At 38.5% G+C, this 25830-nt stretch overlaps 1 protein-coding gene across 7 annotated transcripts in view; it reads left to right on the plus strand.

The window, feature by feature from the left end:
* Positions 1–25830, plus strand: part of PTPRD (protein tyrosine phosphatase receptor type D) — a 184095-nt gene that overhangs the window by 127563 nt on the left and 30702 nt on the right. For all 7 annotated transcript variants that reach the window (XM_024213897.3, XM_024213898.3, XM_024213900.3 and 4 more), the window contains 3 exons: positions 1861–2036; positions 16899–17018; positions 17490–17644. In XM_024213897.3, coding sequence (XP_024069665.2) covers positions 1861–2036; positions 16899–17018; positions 17490–17644 — 451 coding nt within the window. The remainder of the gene's footprint in view (positions 1–1860; positions 2037–16898; positions 17019–17489; positions 17645–25830) is intronic.

Consider the following 25830-nt stretch of genomic DNA (forward strand, 5'->3'; position numbering starts at 1 on the left):
AGGAATCAAAGTTTCATAGTTCCCAAGTGAGGTTCAGGATTTAATCAAAGCCGGTAGTGGTGGCAGATGTCATCTGGGTCCCTCTCTCTGACCCCGTCTGGACAGGACTTCTTTCAGGACCAGGATGACAAAGGGCCAGCAGTGTCACAGTGGATCCTAGGAGACGGAGGATGTGTCAGCCGCAGTGGTGAAGCTTACTCCTTCTGGTCCACCTGTCTCCCCATCCGAAGTAGTTGATAGCGTGTTTTTCTCCCCCAAGTATTTTCTTTTAAGAACCCCCATAAGAGAGCAATGGGTGAAATAGCCCATCCTTTCATTATTTTGTCCAACAATTCTGGGCCATTGATTTCCGGTCCCACGCTTCTCTTGTTTATCGGCATGGTCTTTATACACCCCTTGAATTATATCAGGTAGGCCTTTTTGTTTGGACTAATTCAGTCTTTCTGACTCCATTTTGCACCTTTTTTCCATCAATATTTATTATTCTAGGTTATTGCGGTATTTTATGACCTTTCACTCACTTCTTACACTTGGGCTCACAATTAAGTTAAAATGGAGGCCCAATTGTTACAATACCTCTGGGACTTCCTCTGTGCTATCTCAGTTTTTTGCTCTGCTCAAAGAGATATGCTAACCCCTTTAATGGAGCCCATTGGACCCTCATGCCTGCATGACTTGACAGCAATACCTCTTTATCTCAATAAAGAGTTTTAGTACCTACGCCTAGGGTGACTCAACAGAACAGGACTGCAGGGTCTTAGACCTTCCACCTTGTTACATATGTATTTAATTTTTATTCAGGTTTGTGAAGGTGCTTACTTCATACACATATGTTATAGTAGGTTCCATGATTTTTTTGCACTTGGTTTCTATATTCTTTTTCCTAAAAGAAGGCCAATACTTAGCTACTGCAATCCAATTATGGGGAGAAGTACAAACAGCAATCATAGTAGTCTGAAACTATCAGCACCTTTCCCATATTAAAAAATGTAAAGAATGAAACCATGGGAGCCTATAATTTTCCTTTGGGTGAAGAAATCTTGTCCTCCCCCCAGGAAGGATATACAAGATCTGAAATGCAACAGAACCACCTCTGTACCCCTTGCAAAAAATGGAGCAGTGCTCCACAGTTGGTCTTTTCCTGACACTGTGCAAGGGAGTTTCTGGGCAGTCCAGCATGGCCACTGAATCAACAAACTGCATGTGGTCACTGGCCAAAATGCCTATATAGGTCATGAAGCATAGCAGGCCACATTAGTGAGGTTATTGTAGACCATTCTGCCCATACAAGCCCCAAAAGTCATGCACAGGCAATTTGTCCATTTGAGCTTTGTGCAGCTGATGATGATTTCCTCGTAAATTTAGAGAGTTTATTTTGTATAGTAGTTTTGCTTGCTTTTTCTCTCTTTTGCAAATCAAATTTTGTAGGAAAACAATATCAAGTGATAGGTTGCATTGGAGAGAGGAGAGGAAATGTGGGGACAAGAGACAGCTGGAGTTTGAGAGCCCATTTGTCTCTTTTGACACATTTTATTGACTGATTGATCACCACTTTCACAGAAAGATACCAAAACTGTCTGGAATAAATACAAGCATATATTCTAGTTGGCTTCTGCAATCTAAGCAAAAAAGAGGTTCTCTAACTTAAGTTTGATGCCAAGGCAAGAATCTGCCCCATCTAAACACTTCTTCCATGCCAATTGACATCACAATGTTATTATATTGTTTGTTTATCAAGTATCAAATATACTCATTAAAACGTATGGAGAGACCCGTGCTCACCTTTGTAACAGAATGTCTCAGGAATAGTGTCTGATGTGATCTGACTTCTCAAATGTATTCATTCTTCCTGCTTTGCAGGCATACCTGGAAGTGACTATGTCAATGCCAACTACATAGATGGTTACAGAAAGCAGAATGCTTACATAGCAACACAAGGGGCTCTCCCAGAAACCTTTGGAGATTTCTGGAGAATGATGTGGGAACAACGGGGTGCAACTGTGGTCATGATGACAAAACTGGAGGAAAGGTCCAGGGTAAGAAAGAACTTTATTGCTTTTGTAGATTGATTTAAAAAAAAATTAAAACTTGTATCTGCTTTATCATTTACATAAGTTTTTCATTCAAATTTGTCTCTGAGTTTTTGCCCAATCCTCTCCGTATCTGAAATATTTAAGTGATAGCTAATAATAGTGTCTTTATTATTAAATGTGGAGCTACACAGCCATGCCACTTTTTTTCTTAGTCTATTTTCTAGTGACTAGGAAACTTGACATCCCATCATCTTTAATGGTTTCTCCAGCCATTTCAACTAAGTCTGAACTAAACTGCAATGATGTTTTGATGCAACTTACTATTTTCTAATAGAACCATTTTCACTTAAAATTATAATTGAATTTTGTTATTACTGTTAGTAATGGGGCCAAAATATGTTAGGCTTTGTTCAAACACATAGGAAGACATCATCTTTTTGTAATATTGAGCTGCTGAATATTTTGTGTTCCCACACAAAATGAGCAAATATCAGCTAACATGTTATTTGGCAAATTTTTATTCTGATTAAAACAACCTGCAAGCTGTATTAACGATTCCCAGATAGAACAATGTCAATTTGGCATGTGATAACTAGAAGTCTACTTTTCTACCAAGAACCAAATAGGGATCAGTGCCTGAATTGATAAAAATAAAAATGAATTCAAACTTTTGCCCTGTCAGAAAGTTGGCCCTAACTTAATGAGAAATGAACCATTTCTTGAACTTCGAATTATTTGTTAAAATAGTATACATCTTTGCACTTCCGTATTTTCTTGTTTGTTTTTTAACATTGTGAAACAGCATATTTGTACCTGACTTCTAGCCCAGTTTGTGCAGGTTTGGATAAGATTCAGATAAGAATCCAAACTTTGGCTGCTTATCTGAACAAAACATCTCAACTTCATGAGACTTATCCATCATTAGAAACAAGAATAGGGGATTGGAAGTGTCACTTCCTGCACTAGAACAAAAATATGGCTGAATCATCTTTTCATAAGGAAGTTAAGATATTTCACCATCACTCAACTTTTGGACATATTCTGTTGACTTCATTTTAGTTCAAATCAATGAGTACTCAGCTGTGGATAAAAATATAAGAAGGGTGTTATATTTGCACATAGGGCTGCTAAAAGAAAAAATGTTTCTTACTAATACATGCCAAAAACAGAAGACAAAATTATCTATGGTGTTTCAACTATGAGGCCTTCACCAGGAATAATCTGTAAAGGTCAAAGTAAAATTAGGGAAGCTGGAGATGGAATGCAGGGTATGTATGTGATCAGAAAGGAAATAATGGAGTGGGTGGGTATCAGAAAAAAATAGCATGACTGTAATGTTAAATTAAAAATAAGGATTTTTTAATCATTGTGAAAAGAATGGAGGTGGTCCACCAAGGTCGAAATAAGCCACTGGGGTCGAAAAGTATCTAGAGTCAAGAAAAGTTCCAACTGGGGCAAAAAAGGGAGAGGGGGGAAATATGCTGTCATACAAAAGTCTTTAAATCAGTAAAAAGTAGACTGTGCATCTGACCAGATCATAGTTTATATATAAGCAGTTTATGTGTAAGCTCCATTTTTTAAATTGGAACATTTTTAGTTTATTGAGATGGTAGCAAAACAAAATCCACTGTATTACTTCATTCCTTTCTGTAAAGACATTAACTTCTCTTCCCATGTTGGATGTATACAGGGCTGTGCTGCTGATGTAACTTGAACTTCGTGACTGCACTACTTTTGGTTTGGAGACTTATTGGTGTACAGATTTGGCCTCTTCCCATTTCAGAACCTATTAGAAATAAAGGAATAGTGTCCAGTTCAGGCAAGATATAGCAGTTAAATTATAGACTCAGTGCCTGCATGTAAATTCAACTTCCATTAACATCACTGCCCACACATACCTGTTGATAATGAGTCCATTGCCGAAAATATTTTTCTCAGAATGCTTTATTTTATCTTGATGCCCCAGGCCTTACTTAGCCCAGGAACCGAAAGTTATTTTGACTTAGGCAAATGAAATTCTGCCCATTTCCTCACTAGTTGCTTCTAATAATAAAGTTACTTCTAAATGGCATCAGTGCTACTCTAAAGTCTGATGATAATGAACAGTCCTTTGCAGAAGGTCTTTTTACTTAAATACTTCCCATGTATCTTAACACTACAGGTCATTGCTCTATGTACAGAAACTTGTTTTGAAATAACCAAATAAAATTCTGCTCATTCTCTTTACTAATTGCTTATTGCAGTTTCAAGCTAACTCTGCTCTCTGCTGACTGTACCCTGAAAAGAGCTGATCAGAATAATAATCACCTTTACATATGATTTGCATTCAGTGGCAACACATTCCTTGAGTGTAATGACAGTCCAGACAGTCCTAGTCAGTTGACTGTCTGTGTGTTTCTTTCATTTATGATTTAGCTCATTCTTAGTTCATAAGTGAAATGAGTTTCATGCAGTCAGCCCGGTCAATAATAGTCCATGTAACATGTAATCTCAATACATAATTTAGCAGAATGGGCAATTTCATTTAAGGTGGAGCTTGCAAATGTGAAAATATGACACTTAGGTTACCTCTTCCCCTCCTAAGATAGCATCTTCAGATAATGTCATTAATGGTATTACTAGTGGGGTAGAAGTGTGAATCCCTAGTCTAGGAAAGAATATGATTAGAAGATTACATGTTTTTTTCTACACCATCATTTCTTTATACAGCACAAGACCAAATGAAATTTCAAAAATGAGATATAAACACTATTAAACGCTAATGAAGATTAGGACATCCTTTAGTTTTGTTTTTCTTGTTCTTTGTTCTGTCCGCTTTCGTGTCTTGACATCCCTGATCATTATCTCTTCTGCAAAGGAAGATCGTTCCTCTCTGGGACTTCATCTCCTTTTCTATCTTCATGTCTTCGTTTTGTTTACCTTGCTTTTTTCATTGTTCAGTGCTGGAGCTTGGCATCAGGCTTTTTAACCTGTGCTGCATGGATAAAGGGTTTTTTTAAAATGGCATCTGCAAAAGCAAACTAAGTTGGTTCATTAACATGTGTTAGATGTCTGACTAACCTCAGCTTTGAGAACTTACATATTTAACAGCTGAGAATGTCAAATGAAGATGTTACAGTGAATTAGTTATTCATTTGTTTGGCTATTGGGAAGCTGCAGAATAAAGAAAGCTCTTTCATATATAACCCTTCACACATTGTTTTTGTTTTAAATGTCATCTCTGCAATCTCACCTGACCTAATCCAGACCTCAGAGAGGAAATCAGTCCCATTACTCTGCTATCACATACGTAATTTATATGAAAAAGGATTATACACACTGCAATGCATGGAAAAATGTTGATAACATATTTATTACATGCATGAGTTTAATCTGAATGAAATAAAAGGAAACCATTAAGGGGTGAAAACTAGAGATTAGGAAAAGCAGTTAACTGTTACAGTACAGGAACACATAAGACAATTTAAAGCATTAATATTATGGTGTGAGAGTTTCTGGATTGATTCCCGTCCCCTCCAAAATTTACATTTTTAGTGCCAGATCCTTTTGGTTTGTTGCATTCTCAGAGGACCTCCATGCCGTAGCAAGTGGTCCCAAATTGTTTCCATGCTACAATCAACATATGCATTTATCTGAGGAGCCAGGTGGGGACAGGGAACCTCAGCGTGGAACAAACGGAAATGTTGTTACATCGAGGCAACGTTTGTATTATCCACTAGGTCACCATATATTCCCCTCAAAGATATTATTTGGGGTAGGACATTGTAGCAGGTAACTCCATTGCAAGAGATCTTAAACCTCCCATTCCTTATTCTAATTCCTTGGCATAGACTCTCTCCAGAATGTTCTGGGATAGACACAGTGTTCATTTTTACTTCCTCCTCATTGCTATCACTGACAATATTTTCCTCGCTGGGGCATCACTAACATGATGTTCATAGCCAGAATCTTCTATCACAACCCCCCTTCCCCCCCGCCAAATTAGAACCAAATACAATATAAGGCTTGCAGCAACTGCTTCAGCAATATGAACCTGAATTTAAACTTCTGGATTGATGAGGAACTACTTATTACTTACACCGATGCTTCATACATTTCCTCACAGCTAATGACCAGCTGGAAGAGTCAAGTGCCCGTCACTTTGCTGCAGGCCCTTAAGTTGAACTTGCCAGTCATTAACTACCAGGAAATGGAGACCGTTGCAAGCTATGAATATATACAAATGCGAACAAAAAATAATTAATTGGCTATGTGGCAGTTGAACTACATGTTGCCATAGACACAGTGAGCTGTATGCAGAAATAGTCTTTTCCTACGTGTCAAAGACCAGTAGGAAAGCAGGATCATCTTTCCATTAATTTAATAATGAAACAATGAGACCCTCTGTACCAGTCCTATATTAGTGCAATAAGAACAACTGGGAATAATTAAGGGCCATAGGCTTTGCTTCTATTTGGAGTATTTATCATGGTTAAAGAGAATTAAGTGCCTTTTTGTGTGTGTTTGCCATCTTTAGAGGATAAATACATATAGTTTCAGCAGTGCAATAGCTACACACTGGGTTCATGCAGCCCAGAATCCCCCTTGGCACTTGGTGTTATGCTACTCCACCTTGGTATGTGCCATCCTCTTCATTGTGTTCTGAGTCCAACCATTACCAACCTGCTCCTCCATAGCCACTTGTGGAGAAGCCAAGAGGGGTTCCGCTCTACTTGGAGAAGCTTGATAATATATGTTCACTGTAACAGCTAGGCTGTTTTTGTTTGGTGAGTGTTGTGTGTGTTTTTTGAGAGTTCAGGACTATATGTCACCCAGTCAGAACACTGAGTTTGAAGTCCCAATGTTTTGAGAGGTTTATAATCCATCACACATGTAAAAAAAATGGAGGTACTGCAATGTATACACAGCATATGCCCACACACTAGAAAAGTAAAAGGGACCAGGACATCCATTTACTTGAGGTTTGGAATTATAATTTTGATTTTATTTTTTGATAGGGAGAGGAGAGTATTGAATGGCATCAGGCAAGTTTTATAGCGGTTCTAGAAGTACAGAAAGCAATGCTGAAAAATGTTTGGCTGTGCAACAAATCCAATATGCAACATGGTTGCTCCTAAAGTCTGTTTAGTATGAATATCATTGATGCAAATGCATGGTGTGCCTCGTTACACACCATGGACATTCAGAATTTCAAGTCAGCTCTGGGTATAATCCCCAGATTCTTCTGCTCCAGAAGCACAGGTCTCTACCACATGAGGTGAATTTCCATTTGCTGATGGCAGAAATGGGCCTGCGATACGCTGAGCAGCTCTGATTGCATCCAATGGAAAGCAGTGGCACATATACACTAGTCAGTTCACAGCTGAGGCGTAGTTTTGTTTTCTTGGCTGCCTGGAAGACACGAAGGACTTTCAAACAGATACATACTTAGGATACATTTTGATAGGATTGTGATAAAGATAGTTTTTAATTTGTAATACTGGCCCTTTGCGGGAGAGAAATAGATTCATTATCTTTCAGCTTAGGTAGGATTTGATAGGTTGTACTGAAGGCATATGCAGCCTAAGTGACAGTGATCCACATCTTCACTAATATGGCTATGAAAGTAGAAGAGTCATCAATACTTTCATTTAACTGTTTTGTTTTTTTTTTTTTTGCAAATAACATGTATAACCTGAACACTCTATCTTTTACTTAATCCAAACAAAGTGTCAATGGTTAGCATACAAACATTGCTTTTGCACTATGCAGTATAGGCTGGGTGTATTCATTTTTGAAAAGTGATGAATACTTAATGTAAACAGACGACCAGCCACAAAAATAATGGTTACTTACTGTGGAAACTAGAAGAATATGCATGTCTTTATCTGGTAAACTAGCTATAAATTCTCAGCTTTCTGCTCTCCACAGCCATGCTGTCAGGAAAGGAAGGATGTTGCAAGTGGCACTTCTTTCTTGCTGAATAATACTATCTTCTTACATGGGAAGAGATAAGCACTTGATTTGCTATTCCTTTTTGATTTAGGATGGCAAACCAATAACTTCTGGATCAATAAGGAACTATCAGTATTACTTTGTTTTTAACTCTCTTAGAATGTTAAGTGTAAAAAGGATAAGAATTGATGGGAGTTAAATCTAGCCAAAAAAAAAAAATTGCATTACTGGCAAAACTGTTGCTAGACCATGCATACAGCAGATTCACAAAAAGTAAATTCAAAATGTATAGGTTTTGTACTGCTTTTTGTTCACTATGACAAAATGCATCTGGTTATTCTTATAACACTGGAAGTGTTATATTCTGTTGTGGGATCAGTTCATCCTGTCACATTTGTAAAACTCAACCATACGACAATCCAGTAAGGGGGAGATTTTCAAAGGCACAATGGGCAGTTTGCTGCTCATCTCCGACTGAAAGTAAGTGTAATTTGGGTGCCTGACTCCTTTAGGATTCTTTCACAATCTCATCCTAAAATGGCACTGACTCAAACTGCATTCACCAAATCAAATATTTAAACATTAATTCCCTTTTTCATGCTCTGTTATGGATAGAGGCACAGTGAAAATGTAAACAAGGGAACTCGCCTGAAATCCATGTTGCACAATTGTTCTCTCACCCACAAGAAGGCTATGCAAATCCCAGTTCTTCTATGTCTTATACATTTGGGATTGATGAACATACAAATAGAGTATGTAGTTGGATGAAGTTATTCTAAGGTGGCTTTTCTTAGTTGTTTTGGGTAGACCTGATTCTCTGATGAACTAGTAGATTTTCCCTTTCCAGTATGTGTCTGGCAAGTGGTCTCCTCCATCATGTAACCCGGACCCAAAGGATGTGTCACATCAGAGCTGTCCTCACATAATTCTCCCATTGTCCTGGAAAGAGATGACCTACATGTAAAATGAACCATTTTCACTTTGAGCATTTCACACTGCAGGATTAGAGACTTTCTATTTGTTTTTAATGCACATAGTACAATTAGTTCCTGTTCTATGACAACACTGTTCCTTGTTACTACTGAGTAGCAAGTTCTTGATAGGAATATCAAGGTTTAACTGGTTAGTTATTTGAATTTTTGCTCATCTAGCACATTCTGTTGGCAGAAAGCTGTGCTATTCATGAAAAGAAATATGTAGATAATTTAGTGTCTTCTATTTTTGCTTCGTGTTTCTGGGAAATACGCTGCTGTAGGACAGAGATTCTCCTGAATGTACAAGTTCCATACTTTCTGAGCATTATCATCCTTCATTTGGTCCCATCTTACCTGTTTATGTAATACATGATGATTACGTTGTGTTGTCTGTCTTGTTTTTGTAATGGGTTTTCTGTAAATCTGGATGTTGAATACCCATGCAATGGCAATAGAATATTTTCTTATATGGATTTCCTAAGCAGTCACTGGAACAATCTGAGCTATAGGACAAATATCTGTGTGGTTATAAGATCTTTGCTTACTGGTTATATCCATTAGTGACTATTCTTTGCAGTTTTGAGATTCAAAAATATATAACATTTTTCCTTATGCTGTTTTTCATTTTTGTACCATTCTGGCCTGTCACTTCTGGCTTTGGCTGGAACCAAGAAATGGTGAAACAAAATGGGATATGTTCTAAGGGTAGAATATAGCAAACTCACTTTTATTACCTTATTGGACTGATCAATACTCTACATTCTGGGCTGTAAATAACAAGCTTCCCAAATCAGACCTATGTGTTGAGCGAATTTCTATCATATAGGAGCAGAGTGAGTTTTATGAGGTATTCTAATGACAAGGCAAGCTGATCAGGTTATAACGGTACTCCCATGACCTGTAATCTTCTATGCCTATAGCCAAGTGGCATTGTGCTACCCTTACTCACCCAGAATAGTCCTGCTGAAGTCAATGGTAGTATTTATGGAATAAGGTAGTCCTCACTGTGTGTAAGTGCATCACGATCTGGCCCTTACAAAGCATCAAACAAAATGACTGTCAATCTCAGCCTTTAAAACGATCATTGTAAGTAAGACCATTGGGAAAATAATTTTTTATCCTTTTTTCACATTGAATCCCTAAGACCCTGTCTTCATTGACCACATGAAGTGTTCAAAAGAGGTTTAAAGAGTGTTTTAAATTTAACATTGTAAATGCCTGGGTAGATGGTTGAGGCAGGTGGAAGGGAGAATTGTGTTAAAAGTATGATGGGGGTCCAACCTTAGTTTGCTCTCATGTATACCAATCTGTGATGCATTTAGTTTTAAGGATCAAATTAGAAGTAATTTACAGATTTTGGTTTGAATTATCTATTAACTATGTTCCCGTATTAAGAATTTGTATCACGTGGCATCTTCCCCACACTGTCATGTAAAGCTTTAATAGAGGCCGAGGGAGGCTGCATGGGGAAGCAGCCAATAGGAGAGAGGCTGGGTGGAGCAGCCAATCCGGGTCCAGGCAGGCCAGGGGCCAGGGCAGGGTAGAGTCAGTTGCTGCTGGGAGCCAAGGGAGGAAGGACTGCATACCTGAAGGGCTGAGAGAACTAAGGACCTTGGACAAAGCAGCTGCTGGCAGGGACCAGGGAAGCAAGAGGGAGCTCCTTGCTGGCTGCTGGGACTGAAGAGCTGAGTGCCCTGAGGTAAGGACGAAGAAGGTGCTGGGGCCACGGGGAAGGGAAATAGAGCAGCATTGATGGAGGTTACAGAGGCGCAACAGGAGGCTGCTATTGACAGGGTCCCTGGGTTTGGGCCTAGAGTAGTGCTCAGGCCCAGGTCCCCCACACTCACCATTGGGGAAATGGCTGGACTGTTGGACAGATATGCACCTCCCCCCCGCCCCCCTGAAGGGGGAAACAGATGATAACCCAGCCATAGAGCTGAGGATGCTGCAGTTCTGGGAGTTGAGAGGGGAGCCGTAAGCAGAGCCAGAGAGCCAGTGTGCAGACTGTGAATGTGGGCGTCGGCCTCAAGCTAATCCCCAGCGTGACTAGGAGGAGGCTCCAGTCAGGCGATGAGGGCTGCACCCCGTGACAATTAGAATCACTGATCTTATCTTAGATACTTTTTTAAAAAATAGGGAGTTAACCTGCTAACTAACTGGTGTGTTACAAGCTGTTTTTGCTGCACGTTTATTTGAATTGTGTTTAAGAAGAGAGCATTGAACAGCTAGTATAGAGAGGACCTTAAACGAAATTGAACTATGTTGCAGGAGAGTCTACTGCTTCCATATTTTCAGCCTGATTTTGCAAACCCAAAAGATTTAAGCAATTTGGATAAGCTGCAAGCAAGCTTATAAACTTCTGGGTACTTACCTGAATTTAGCATTTTTAGTTTTACACCCCTTCACTACCTCTTTTACACCCCTGATCTTTTTTGCATGTTGGGCCTTTTTAAATTGTCTCAAACTAGGTGCTCCAAAAAATGAAGAACCTAAAACCACAAGTAATTTTATAACATCTTGACCTTTATTTTTAATGGAAATGTATGTGGTTGAATCTGTCATCTTACAGTTTTGACAAGGGGAATCAATGGTAAAGTCTGACCTGATACTGTTCAGATATCATCTCACCATAATTTGTTTTTCTATTCTGAATAAAGAAATTAAAAGCTCAAGACAAATTATTATTATTATTATTCAGCATCATTATAGAAAAGTCTCCTTTTTTAAAGAAGAACTATCCCAAACTCTGTGTAGAAGTGAGCACCTTTATATGTACGTAGGAAAACTGAAACAAAGCCATTTTTGTATAAACTGTTATTCTTCCAGATTCAAAATGTATATGCTGTTCTTGCATCAAGGAATGTAGTCTGCCTGGATTTGCCTATGTTAACTTGTTGTCTCATTCCTGAACTTCATTTTGTCCCTATCGTCTCGGGTGGCCTGCAACAACTGACTTACATGTTAGGAATACCCTCAAGGAGTTTTTCAGGCTGAGTGGTAGAACTTTGTACTGGAAAATTGTTTCTCTACCCCTGAATGTCAGGAATTTTTGTGTGTGCATGCTCATATGGAAACTTGCCTCCTTCAGCTCTGTTGATGCAAGCCAGTATCCTCCCTGGTGTCTGTGGCTTGTTGAAGTGTGAATATCTATGAATATTCTTTGGTGATATTTAAACTCCTCAGGTCTGAAGCAGGCTCAGGCTTTTCATTCCGATTGGAAAAAAAATTCTACATTCAATTTTCCTACAGCTTTCTTTTCAGTGAGTGCTCATAATACCATGAAGAACGAGGATTTGGCTGCTTTGTATGAAAGAGCCTGAGAGAAAGAGAGAGAGAGTATTGAAGTTATAAGAATGTGCCTATCATGATCTTTATGTGCCTCGTGTAAAAATAGCACTAAGACTACATGATAAATGCATTCATCTTTTGAACCAATGTCAGCTAATGTCATCCCTGAACTTAGTGGCAGTTGGTTTGTTAGCATGATAACGTGTCACCAGGTTGAGAGGGGTCAGGGCTGGCTCCAGGCACCAGCGCAGCAAGCAGGTGCTTGGGGTGGCCAATGAAAAGGGGCGGTACATCCGGGTCTTCGGCAGCAATTTGGCGGTGGGTCCCTCAGTCCCTCTCGGAGGGAAAGACCTGCTGCCGAATTGCCGCCGAAGAATGAAGCAGTGGAAGTAGAGCTGAAGTGCCGCCGATCGCGGCTTTTTTTTTTTTTTTCCACCGCTTTGGGAGGCAAAAACACTGGAGCCGGCCCTGGGAGGGGTGAATAAAATAAGGGGATGTGGGTGCGGAGTATTGTTGAATCTGTTGGAGGGTGTTATGTTTTCGATGGACTGACCTTGTAAATAAATTGTTGCTATGTGTGCATCTGGAGAGGAAGTGCAAGGTGCCCACTTCATCATCATCATCATTATTTATTTCATGTATTAATGGCTGTCAGTTTGCTTGGCACTGTACACAGTCCCTTTAGGGACCTGCAGTCAAATTAGGCTCAAACAGAAGCATTAAGAAATAGATAATGGCCACAGTTTTCAAAAGTGATTGTCGATTTTTGGTGTCCAACTTGAGTCAGCTTAAAGGGGCCTGATTTTCAGAAAGTGATGGGCACCTACCCTCTGAAAATCAGGCTCCTTTTAAATGTCTTGAGTTGGGCCCTAAAAGCACTATTCATTTCAGAAAATCTTGGCTTAAACATTTAAATATAGTGACTCTACCAGCACAATAGTCACTTGACAGTTAAGATATACTATTTAATATCCTTTTGCCATTGAAATCCAAACAAAAAATCTTGTTTTAACCTCTCACAAAGATAAATCGGACTGAAAATTGCTAGGAGTCCTGGGAATTTAATATCTATGATCACAGAGCATGAGAGGCTGGCGGGCAGGGGACGGCACATCTTTGAAAGAGAAAACGTCTTATACTGGGGCAAGTGGAGAAGGAAAAGGAATACAAGTCTGAGTACTTTCGCTAGTACCATCAACTTACAGTTCATATGATCGTCCAAAATTCTAAACTTAAATCCATTCTGTTTCCTCTAAACAGCAATATTTGTAGTCAGCGGCTCCCATTTTCAAATAACATGATGTACTGAACCGGAAGTTGCAAATATTCCCGAACAAGCAGCGTCAGCTTCTAGCAGCATGACCCAAGAACAGCAGCTCTCACAGGAAATATTTCAGGACATCTCCAAAGGGTGGGGGCGGGGAGGGGCAGAGGGGTTAAAACACACACACCCAAAAGAAAAAAAACTAATTTATTTTCATCAGGGTTAATTTGAAGAGAGTGGTTTTCTACAGGCTTCTGAAATCTGAGTGCATTCTTACCATTAGCTCACTGCACTTCCAGTGACCCTCCTAATGTCTGACGTGGAGATTATTAGTGAATATTAAGGAAATAAGTATGTTTTGGAGAATAAAGGACTTAAAGGAGCATTTTCAATTTGTTTAGGCCACAACATCTTTTCCTTTCAGGAAGGTAAATAGCATGCTACATCCCTGGAAGGATGGGACAACGTAAGAAAAGCTTTTTGAGACTTCAAAAAGCTATAGAAAACTCCCTTCTTTGCATTAACTATATTGAACATAATACATTCTTTCTCTCTCTAGATCCTTTTGGGAGATGTTATTATCAAGTATTTTCAGCATGAAAGCTGGCTGTTCCTTAGGCCTGCTTACTGGAAGCTGGTACTTCTTCTACTGAAATATAATTTGAAAGTGGGAGATGTTTGTAGGGCTAAGCGGGTGGATAGATGGATAGACAGACACATACGTTCTCTCTCTCTCTCTCTCACACACACACACACACACACACATTCAGTTTTCATATGCATTATACTAAAAGTTGCATTAGGTTTATTTATAGTTTTAAATTGAAGTTTTTAAAATTTGTTTCTTTTCTTACCAACTCAAAACATAATTATAGTAATGCATCTGTGTTTTGGTTGCTAAGGACCCAAACGAGAGCTTTAACTAATAAGTCTTTTGAATGTGTAAAAGCATATAATATGGCATCTTCCATGAATGAGGCAAATCCCTAAGCTATAACTGGACCTGCTAAAATTGAGCTAAAAGTGTTAATCTGTGTTTACATTAATGATAAGTGGGATTTTCAGTGAGTTGATAGCTGGATTGAACTAACACAACTGAAAAAAAGTATCTTTTATCTAGTCTACATAAGACCTGTGTGGCTTCCACCTTCTGTAGACATCTTACAAATAAATCGCAGATGTTCAGGAGAAACCACCAATATTAATTCTCCCAAAGTTTCAGAAAACTGCAGAAGGTGGTAATTTCCTAATTCTTATTAATAAAATAATAATATAGTCTATGAAGCTCATTTTAAGATAGGGTGACCAGATGTCCCAATTTTATAGGGACAGTTCTGATATTTGGGCCTTTTTCTTATATAGGTGCCTATTACCCTCCAATCTCTCTCACGATTTTTCACACTTGCTATCTGGTCACCCTATTTTAAGAGTGTAGAAAAATCAAATTCCCATTAATAACTTGTTCCTTTTGTTTTAGACTCCAAGTATGATTTAGGACATCACTTACTGTCAAACGTTCCGCCCCAGCCCCTAATGAATTTTTTCCAGCAGGTTCAATTGTTAGGGTTTTTTTTTTTCTGTTCTTCAACAAGATGACAGCTTCACAAACAGTGGTTTGTGAACCATTAGGGTTTGTGAACTGGTGCAGCTGGGAGCATGCTTCACAGACTAGATAGAAAGACATGCTAACTCTGCACGAGCTAGTGCACTAAAAATAGCAGTGTGAATGTTGCAGCACGTTGGGCTAGCCACCAGGAGGTCGGGTGAACAGGCATGTAACTTGGGTGGCAAGCCCAGGCTGCTATTTTGAGCATGCTAGCTCAAGCAAAGCTAGAGTCAGTCTCTCTACCTGGGGGGCTGGTAGGCACAATCCCAACCACAGTGTGGACGTAGATCTGCAGCGATCTGTAGACCCCTTCCTGTTGTTCCTCAGAATGAATGAAATGTTTTGAAATCTCAAACTGTGTAGGATGGTGGTGCTTGGGAAGAGTGCTGAATCTGTATGCAGGGTGAAAAAGCTGAAGAACATCTCAGTGTTCTTGGGTGTTCTCTTCTCTCTGTAAATAAAAACAGTTTGGATTAATACACACAGCAATTTGTGTTCTTATTGGGAATACAGTGCATTATTTGTTCTCATTGTTCTTTTAGGATTGCATCTGACTTGGATTCAACTTGTATCCAACTGGGTTCAAACTATAGCATATTTCTTTACCGTATTAGCCAGGCTAATTTGTAAGAATTTATTTCATAAGTGTATGCCTCAGCATCATGTATCATTCATTTCAAATAAAAGAATTTTCAAATATTGAAACCTTATATTATTTTTATACTATGACTGTGATTGTCTTAAATAATCAACAACTCTTTTTCCCCCCTAGCCTTTTAGATCATAGATGGTATCTTTAACCAAAACAAATCATTCCGTTTCAGAAAAGATAATAAATACACACTTGTATTATGCATCTGTTTTATACAGAATTATTTCAGCTTGTTAAACTAAACACGCAATGTTTTGAAATGGAGATTTCTCTGGATGAAACGGCTTGTGTCTTAAAATTTGATGGATGAATTCTTTTTATCAAACCATGTATTTTAAATGTCTATTGATGTAATTTCCTGATATGTTTCATAACAATGAACTGAGAAGGAAATTATATTTTCCTATAACTCACTTCATAGTTATTGGTGCCATTCTATTTATTTTATTCACTAACTAAAAGAACTAAAAGCCAAAGAAATCCAGTCTTTCATTGTGATATATTTCTGTACATACTAAAATATGGTTTAAATTAGCATCAGAACATCAGGTTATATATGGTGGAATTAATGTGAACCATTCAGAATATATGCAGTATGGTGGAAAGATTTAAAAACATGAGTTTGTAGCAACATTGTATTACCAAAAAAAAAAGGGGTATCTGAAGACTGGGGCCAGATCCTAAGCTGGTGTAAATTGGTATAACACTGTTGACTTTAATGGAGTTACACTGATTTATAAACTAAATCAAGATAACCATAATAAAAGCAATACTAAGAGCCACAACAAGAAAAACTATCCAGGTGCGCATTAAAGTACATGCTTTGCACCAGATACACCTCTACCCTGATATAACGCTGTCCCCGGGAGCCAAAAAATCTTACCACGTTATAGGTGAAACCGCGTTATATCGAACTTGCTTTGATCCGCCGGAGCGCGCAGCCCCGCCCCCCTGGAGCGCTGCTTTACCGCGTTATATCCGAATTCGCGTTATATCGGGGTAGAGGTGTACTCACCTGTTGTTAAACAGCATAGCTCCATGGACTTCAATAGAGCTATGCTGATTTACATTATCTGAGGCTCTGGCCCATAATATTGTAAATAAATATATTAATATATAAAATGAATATGTTACATGTTTATTACAGGTGAAGTGTGATCAGTATTGGCCAAGCAGAGGGACAGAGACATATGGGCTGATCCAAGTGACCCTGCTAGACACTGTTGAATTGGCAACATACTGTGTTCGAACATTTGCACTTTACAAGGTATGTTTTCTGTGGTGTCCTCCCTGCTCCCACCATTTAAAGAAGGCTGCTTTGCAGAAATCAGATCTCTTAAGGATTTACTTAAATCTTGATCCTGTTGGCAACACTGAAGAATAAAACAGTTCTTCTGTTATCACAGTGCATTTTTCTCCCAGGCTGGCAGTTCATCGGTAAATATGGAGCTCTGACTGTGAACAACGGTTTAATTGAATGAAGAATTAGCTGAAGCACAGGCAGTTGTTGCTGTGTGCTGTAAAGTATAACTAAAACCCTCATGTCACTTGAACCACAAAACCAGCAATTTAGAATAGTTGTAATATTTTCTCCTATAGCAGGAGTTCGCTTTCTCTCTGTTCCCACATGAGGTTTAGCTGGTTTTCATCATTATATGCAGTTATGCCATTACTTCATTCCATAGTGCTGCCATAGCATTAGATAGCAGTTGTTTCGTTAAAATTTTTGATTTGATAGAATGGTTCAAGTGAGAAAAGAGAAGTGCGGCAATTCCAGTTCACTGCCTGGCCTGACCATGGAGTTCCAGAACATCCTACACCATTTCTGGCTTTCCTACGACGAGTCAAAACTTGTAACCCTCCTGATGCTGGACCTATGGTGGTGCATTGCAGGTAGGCACATACTTTACTTCAAAGCATCTCAAAATATCACACTGAAATTGTTTTTATGATTAATGCCCTGTGTTTTAAAGTATATGAATAATATCCTTTGTGCTTCTGGGGTTTCTTCTGTATTGGGATTGCATCCTGGCCATGCTATGAAAGGGCTTGGTCTCAATGACCTAGTGGGTTTTTTGCATCTCGTGACATTCTATAATTGTAACATGAAATGTTGGCTATTTGGCAACATACTTATGGGCAGGTAAATGGCAAATTAGGAATTCAAGTGCAAAATTGCCAAATTTGATGGATGCAGAGAAGGATTTTTGGTTTGTGCATTGGGAGCTCATTTTGGAATACATGGAGTCTGTGCAAGTAGAATATACTATTTGTTAGTAGAAGTCTGTAGGCTGAGAGGGTAGACAGGATAGTTAACACACAGGTATATTCGGAAATCACTGGAGAAAAAGAAGCAGTGTTGTGTTTGCTCTTAGTTTAAAACGGTGTATTTTGGAGAAACTATGTTCTGGTATTTTTTGAGTAATAAAATATTTTTTTATGGTTTCTAATATTGCACATTAAAACAAATAGCATGAAATCTAGAGAAGATAAAAGGGAACTGCTATTAAGACTAAGAAAAGCCTGAATTTCAGACTCAAGTTTAGTCCTTCACTTTAAAACGGAGATTGGATGGAAGCTCAGAGGGAGCATGAGGAATGCATTACCAGGGGTTGTGCTGGATTCTTTGTCACTGGTAATTTTTAAATCAAGACTGGATACTTTTCTAAAAGAGGTGCTTTAGATCAAACAGGAATTAATGAAGGGAAGTCTTATGGCCTGTGTTATGCAGGAGGTAAGATTAGATGATCACAGGGTCCCTGAGGGTAATTATCAAATGATCCAACCCCTGTCATCCAATCCCAGCTTCTGGCAGTCAGGGCTTTAGGGACACCCAGGGCACAGAGTTGTGTCCCTGACCATCTTGGCTAATAGCCATTGATGGACCTACCCTCCATGAACTTGTCTAATTCTTTTTTGAACCCAGTTATACTTCTGGCCTTCGCAACATCACCTGGCAACAAGTTACACAGATTGATTGTGTGTTGTGTGAAGCAATATTTCCTTATGTTGGTTTTAAACCTACTGTCTATTAATTTCACTGGGTGACCGCTGCTTATATGACGGGGTTAATAACACTTTCTGATTTACTTTCTCCATACTATTCATGATTTTATAGACCTCTGTCATATCCCCCCCCCCCCCCTAGTCATCTCTCTTTTAAGCTGAACAGTCCGTCTTTTTTTTTTAAATCTCTCCTCATATAGAAGAAGTTCCAGACCCCTAATCATTTTTGTTGCCCTTCTCTGTAACTTTTCCAATTCTAATATAGCTTTTTAGTGATGTGGTGACCGGAACTGCATGCAGTATTCAAGGCGTGGGCATACCAGGGTTTGATACAATGGCGTTATGATATTTTCTGTCTTATTATCAATCCATTTCTTAATGGTTCCTAACATTCTGTTAGCTTTCTTGATTGCCGCTGCACATTGAGCAGATGTTTTCAGAGAACTATCCACGATGACTATTTTACGATGATCTATTTCATGAGTGGTAATTAGTTTCCCTGAAACTCTCCACTGGCTTCCTACCTTCCATTTCAGTTTCAAGTTTTTCATCCTCCCTTTCAGAGCTGTGCTACCTATACGCCTATCTACTTCTCAATTCCTTGTTTCCTTCTTACCATTGTTTTAAAGGGTCTTTTTCATTTCTTTTTCCCCGACCCTGGTCGTTGTCGGGCAGAATCAAACCGGGGACCTCTGGAGCTTAGTGCATGAACCTCTACAGCATGAGCTAAAAGTCAACTGGCTGTTAGCTAAGACTGTAGAGCAGACTCATTAATTGCTCTCTAAGTGTTTTTTGTGCCTCTTGATGGGTTACATTTGCATACTCTTCCATACTAAACTTATGGTTGGGGCTCCCTCCCTCTGTTTGTGTGCAAAGCTCATTTACTTCCCTTATAAAAACACCATTTTCCTGTCAAAAATTGCAAAGTTGCTCCACCAAAGCAAGAAGTACTTTTGTTGGTGGCGGTAGTGGTTTGGTTGGTTTGTTGGTTTTTGTTTTTTGTTTCTTTTAAATCTGTATTGCTTTGAGACTAGACCTTCACAAGGTTCCCTGATGTATCTGAAAGTTATTGTCCGTCTAATGCAGGGCCAGATTGTGCAACCCTTGCTAATGGCGGGCAGCACTTATGCAAGTAGTCCCATTTAAGTCAATAGAAATCTTAATATGCGTCATTGTTGCCCACTCTGAGTATGAGGGACACAAAGGGACACAAATTGTAAGATCTAGGGGGTAAGGTTAATGTCTTTGCCAGGGCTCAATAAACAGTAATAATGACAGATTATAAAAGTATTAATACAATTTTATAAGCTTTTTATTTATACATTTGGTAGAAGCTAATGAAACAATTAACAGGGAGAAACTGTGGATGCAATTTCTCTTGATGCCAAAAAAGCTTTCAACACAGTACAGCCAAAAAGACAAATTAGTTAGGCCACTAAGCATATGTAGCACAGAAGTGAGCTACTTTTTCATTGAATGTCTGTGAATGTCTGGTTTTGTTGACGGTGGTGGTGTTGTTCATGGGCTGAACGCTGAGCTCCTTTCTCAGTTTTTACTCCGGTAAACTCTCACTGAAATCAATAGGAGTTTGCCTGTACAAGGAATGATTAACAACCTAGTAAGGGTCTGAGGATTTGATCGTATAAACACAACAGACTAAGAACTAGGAACATATAGGTATTGTAAGTGAAGGGGTTTAAAGCATGCTTTTCCACACATTTCTACCAATCCACCTTAATCTTGACCTACAATCCTTCTGCTATTCCAGTCCACTATGTCTCTTAAAAACAGATATGGCAATCTCTGAAGACTGATTGAAGATAGACATCCTCTAGAGACTAGGTTAGATAAAGATCTACAGATTGATTTAAATGTGGGAGCTGAGACAGTTTTGAACCAAAGCCACTGTAGCTGAAGCTCTGGCTTAGTAGATAATGTTTTCACCCCTCAGCTCATAGAGAGCCGAGAAGCCACCAACCCCCCCTGGGATGAGCTAGTTGAAAGCATAAAGAATTCACTTACATGGCCAAGATATAGTGTGCTTATTAGTGGAAATGGTTTGAAGTGAAGGGAAGTGACAACTGGAGTACCACATTGAAAACATTAGGATGGATTCTTTTTATGGATCAGTGACCAAGAAGGAGTTCAGTCCTAAGTGATTAAATTAGCTGCTGATACAAAATAAGAGGCAACATTCAGAATGACTGGACTAGATAAGTCATATGGTCAGAGATGGTTTGTACATATCTAATACGTAGAGAATATTGTATAATAAGATCAATACAAAAGCAAAAACAAAAAAATACAAAGAGAATACACAATCCCTTCTCTCTAGTCATGTACTAATAAGATCCAGGAAGGAGAAACATTTGTGTGTTACTGAAAATTATTCTAGCTCTGGCAATTGACGGCTTGGCTGCGTGTGAAATACTGAGTGTTGATCTGATCGTTTTGTTTTAAAAAACATGTTGCAGAAATGAAAACCTACAGTACAGCAGTCAAGGATCTTAGTTACTCAGAAGGGTAAGAGAAAGTAGGTATGTATTCTTTAGGTAATAGGATATTAAGAGGCGGTCCCATCAAAAAGAACAGGAGTACTTGTGGCACCTTAGAGACTAACAAATTTAGTCCCATCAAAGTATACTCAATTCTGAAGGGAATAAATAGTGGCATAAAGCTTCTGAAATAGTGCCAAAGACAAGATTAGGGCTTCATCTACACAAAAGCTTATACTGGTATAAATGTGCCTCCTATACAGGAATAATACTGATATAACTTCATCCATACTAGGGGGGTTATACAGCTTTAACTATATCAAGCTAAAGTGATATATATGTTGTGTGTAGACAAGCCCTAAAGGAGCAAAAAGTTAAACAAATTTAGGAATAATTTCTGCATATAGTACCAAATTCTGTGATCCTTAGTTGTGTAATACTTTGGCAAAGACAGCAATACAAGCAGCACTTTTTAAAAAGTGAAACTTAGAAGAGAAAAAATGAGCTAATTCAAAAGAGACTGATATTTTAGGATGAAAGAAATCCAAGAAGCCTACCTTTTTTTGTAGATACTATTCATGATATGTATCCAAATCTTGATTGGCCCAATAGGAATAAGTAGTGTGATGCTCATATTCCATGGTAATAGTCACCTTAGAAATACCTAAGCTAGATAGATGCTGCTTTACAAAGTATTAATTTTTAAACATTTATCCTTTCATTTCTTTGTTGTAGAGCGGTTCAGCAATATCACAGCACAACTTCTGCTTCCACACTGATGTGTCTTAATTTGCAGAGGTGATTTTTTTACAAGGCATTTATTATTTTAAATGCAGGCTTAAACCCGAGGATTCTGTATTAGATAGACTATAATGTGTGTTCTAATGATAGTGGGGAAAGCACATGTGTATGTTTGAAGCTAGATTAGTGCAGGCAAACAGGTGCTAATCAGATCACAATAAAATTGTACTGGAGGGCATCTGGAAACTCTATATCACTTTGTTTTCAAAACATCACAGAAACTTTAGGACTTACTTCAGTAACACTATATAAAAGCTTAACATGTAAGTTGCAATGCCAGACATTTCAATTTTTTTTTTTAATATCAGCACCATAGGGCATATCTTTCAGAGACATTTAGCTTAATGAAGTTTCAGTATGCACTTTGCATTCTGTTATGGCGAACAGAAAAACTTGGATAGTTTGGAGAAATGTCAGTTTTTGGTTTGAGTAGCACCCTGCCCGTATGTACTGAAACCCCTAATTAGCACATTAAAGACAAGTTAACTTTAACAAATACATGTATTATGGCCCTGCATCTTTTTAAAATAGGGTATCTACCTAACATTTGTCCAAGGTAAAGTATTTCAAATGTGTAGATACGAGTGCCCTGTTTCCAGAGGAATGTTTCACATTACACCAATGCCTTTCTACTTCCTGTGGACTCTAACTTCTCAACCCCCACCACCGCACACCACACAATCTTCGGTTTCTAATCCTGGCAGTGAATAGGTTGCAGATGAAGGTCTATCCTTTTTCACGGTGTGGAAAAAATCCCTCCAGTACATATTCAAAAATCTCTCAAAGGAGATTGAAAACATTAAAAGCTTCCTCATCCTTTCCCTCCCTCTGCCTTGAAAACAACTCAGAATCCTTACTCTCCTTCCGTGGGTGGCTGATAGCATTGAAGAGGAAAAGTGTATAATAAAGATCTCTAACACCACCAGTGTGAAGTATTCCACAATTCCTGTACTTACCCCCATTTTCTTTTCCCACTGCATTTAATATGCAATCTTTCTTCTTGCAAGCATATGGAAAACAGCTATATGTTGGATTGCGCTAGCCTATTACATTCCACCTGCAACTAGTTTCAGGTCACTATATGACTGATTAGAACCCCTCTTCCTCCACAGGCTGCCATAATCCTGAGGTCTTTCCCTATCTCAGGGAAAAGCCAAGTGCAGTGGATGTCAAAGTTACTTCTTCATTTTAAAGACATGCATTAGATAGCGAGATGCCTGGCAATGTTCCTTGCACTTGGAGCCAAAGAAAAAATGTTTGAGACTTAGTGATATTTAATAACTGTAATATATATTTCTTTCCTGCTAGTATAAATTTATAATAATAAGCTCTCTTTTCTAATTTTTGTTTCATACTTGTCTTGACAATCTCAGTGACTCTGACCATACAATGTGCTGGGGGAGACAAGGCAGGTGAGGTAATATCCTTTTTTGGATATTCTTCTGTTGGTGGAAGGTACAAGCTTTTGAGCTCACAGAGCTCTTCTTCAGTCTGGGGAGGGAACTCAGAGTGTCTGAGCTCAATACAAGTTGGGACAAACTGTTAAACATAAGGGATGATGCATGTTGTAGGAGGCCACTTGAAATGGAGCAGGCAATAAGGGTTAGATTGTTAAGCAAAAGGGGTTTGAAGTGGGCTATTAAGGGTCAGCATGCAGGTGTGTGTTACAAATTGTTGTAATGAGCTATGAAACCAAGTGTCCCTGTTGAGTCCATGATTTTTAGTGTCTAGCAGTGTTATGAATTTAAGTTCCCAACCTTTGGAAAGTGTTGTGCAGGTTTCCTTTGAGGACAAGTATTAAAAGATCAGATATGGACACTGGTTTCATGGCTCATTACAAGAATTTGAAAGACCAACACATTGTTTTTCAGTTCATTTGCATAATGAGAACCATTTAATAGTAACCTGGATGGCAGGAACAGGAACTCAAATGTTCCAAGAACAGGAATAGAAAGGCTAGCTTCACATTCCCTACAAAATCAGTTTCAGAGATGTAACATTTTAGTGTCCTGTACTTTAAAGGCTCTCAAACTGATGGTATCCTAGATTTTTTCTTTTTGTGCTGATTATGAGAAGAATCCTCATGCGATTGCCAGCGTGTTGTATGCTCTCAGAGCCACTGGAACTATATAGACAAAAAGCAAAGTGTGAATCTGTACACCTGGAAATGCGTATGGTTTTAAGTACTAATGGATCCTTAGAATGATTTTAATAAAGGATTCTGGGAATGTAATCCAAAATTTCCAAACTTGGGTGCCAAAAGTTAGGCATTTAAATCCATAATTAGGCTGTTGAATACGTGGCTTGATTTCAAAGGTTCTAAGCCTACCCCCGCTCCACTGAAGTCAACAAGAGCTGTGGGTGTTCAGCACCTTATAAAATTAGGCTCCTGGTGTAGTGCCTAACTTTAGGCACCCACATTTGAAAAATCTGAAAGTATAGGAGTGATAATTATCTATTGCTTACACAGTATGAGGAGTGTGCTAGCTGCTAGGAAGCACCCAATTGTGATACCTTGACAATGAGTGTGGCTATAAAAATCTAGGTAGGATGTGGCTATATAGGATAAAGCAATCCCCAGTGATACGAAGAACACTAACAAATGACATTCTAATTTGATATTTATCAAGTTTCACCAAAAGTTTTAAAAAATAATTCCCAAATTTCTACATAGGAAACCAGCGTTTCATAAATGTAATTTTAGCTCTACACTGTACATGTTCCAGTAATTATCACTAGAAGCATTCATTAAAATTTGAAAGTGGACAAATGACAAATAATAATAGCATTCATTCAGATTCAATAATGAAAAATATCTTCTTGTGGTCTCTTTGATTAAATCAGTCCTATGTTTATAAACCCATCTGTGCTGCCAGCGCTGTGATTGAGGGCCAGCTTATCTTTTGAAATCCTAAAGTAGAGCTTCCATGATTGCATAAAGCAAGATTTTCTTTCACGTAAAAGTAATAGTTTTGTAAATCACCTGAGCAGTAAAGGAACATAGAAAAAACCATACCAGATCAGATCAGAAACCCATCTTTGACCATAGCAAGTGCCAAATCCTTCAAAGAAAAATGTAAAACTCCAGTGATGGACATTTTTTCAGTAACGTGTTTCGTCCTAACTGCAAGCAGCTAATGATTGGCTTAGTCCTGCTGCATGAGGATTTCTATACCATCTCATTCTTTAATTATCTAATGTAACTGTGGATATTTTTATTTTTCATAATGCATAATCATTCAGGATTTGTTTACTCTTCAGCTCTTTGTCATCTTTGCTTTAATAGCTTCAGGGAGGTAGTTTCACACTTATATAACTAGGTATTTATTTCCTTTTCTTTTTAAATTTTTTTCCTTTTAATTTGAGTTTCTGTTTGTTCATGTATTTTAAGAAAAGGTAAATAGGGAGCACCCAATTGACCTTCTTTGAAGTGTTACATTATTATTTTACACATTTCTACCATATTCCCTTTATTCATCGCTTGTTTAAAATGAAATAGTCCCAATCTTCTTAAACTTTTCTCTCGTGGGAGGGTTTTTTTTCCCCATATTGCTAATAATTTTTGTTGCCCTTCTCTGGAATTCTTTCTGTCATATCTTTTTGAATAGCTTTAATAAAAAGCATATACCTTCTCCTTGAGCAGCTTTCCTCAAGAGGGGAAGACAGCAAAAATGTTTCCAAGGTTTGGCCAAGTTTTCTGCTGATTTGACCTAGAGGGGTATGGAAGAATGACTTGGCTTCTGTCTACAAATAATTTCTACTGAATAGGTCCTCTAG

Source organism: Terrapene carolina, unplaced genomic scaffold, assembly GCF_002925995.2.
Source record: "Terrapene carolina triunguis isolate 2854851 unplaced genomic scaffold, T_m_triunguis-2.0 Scaffold35098, whole genome shotgun sequence".
NCBI lineage: Eukaryota > Metazoa > Chordata > Testudines > Emydidae > Terrapene > Terrapene triunguis.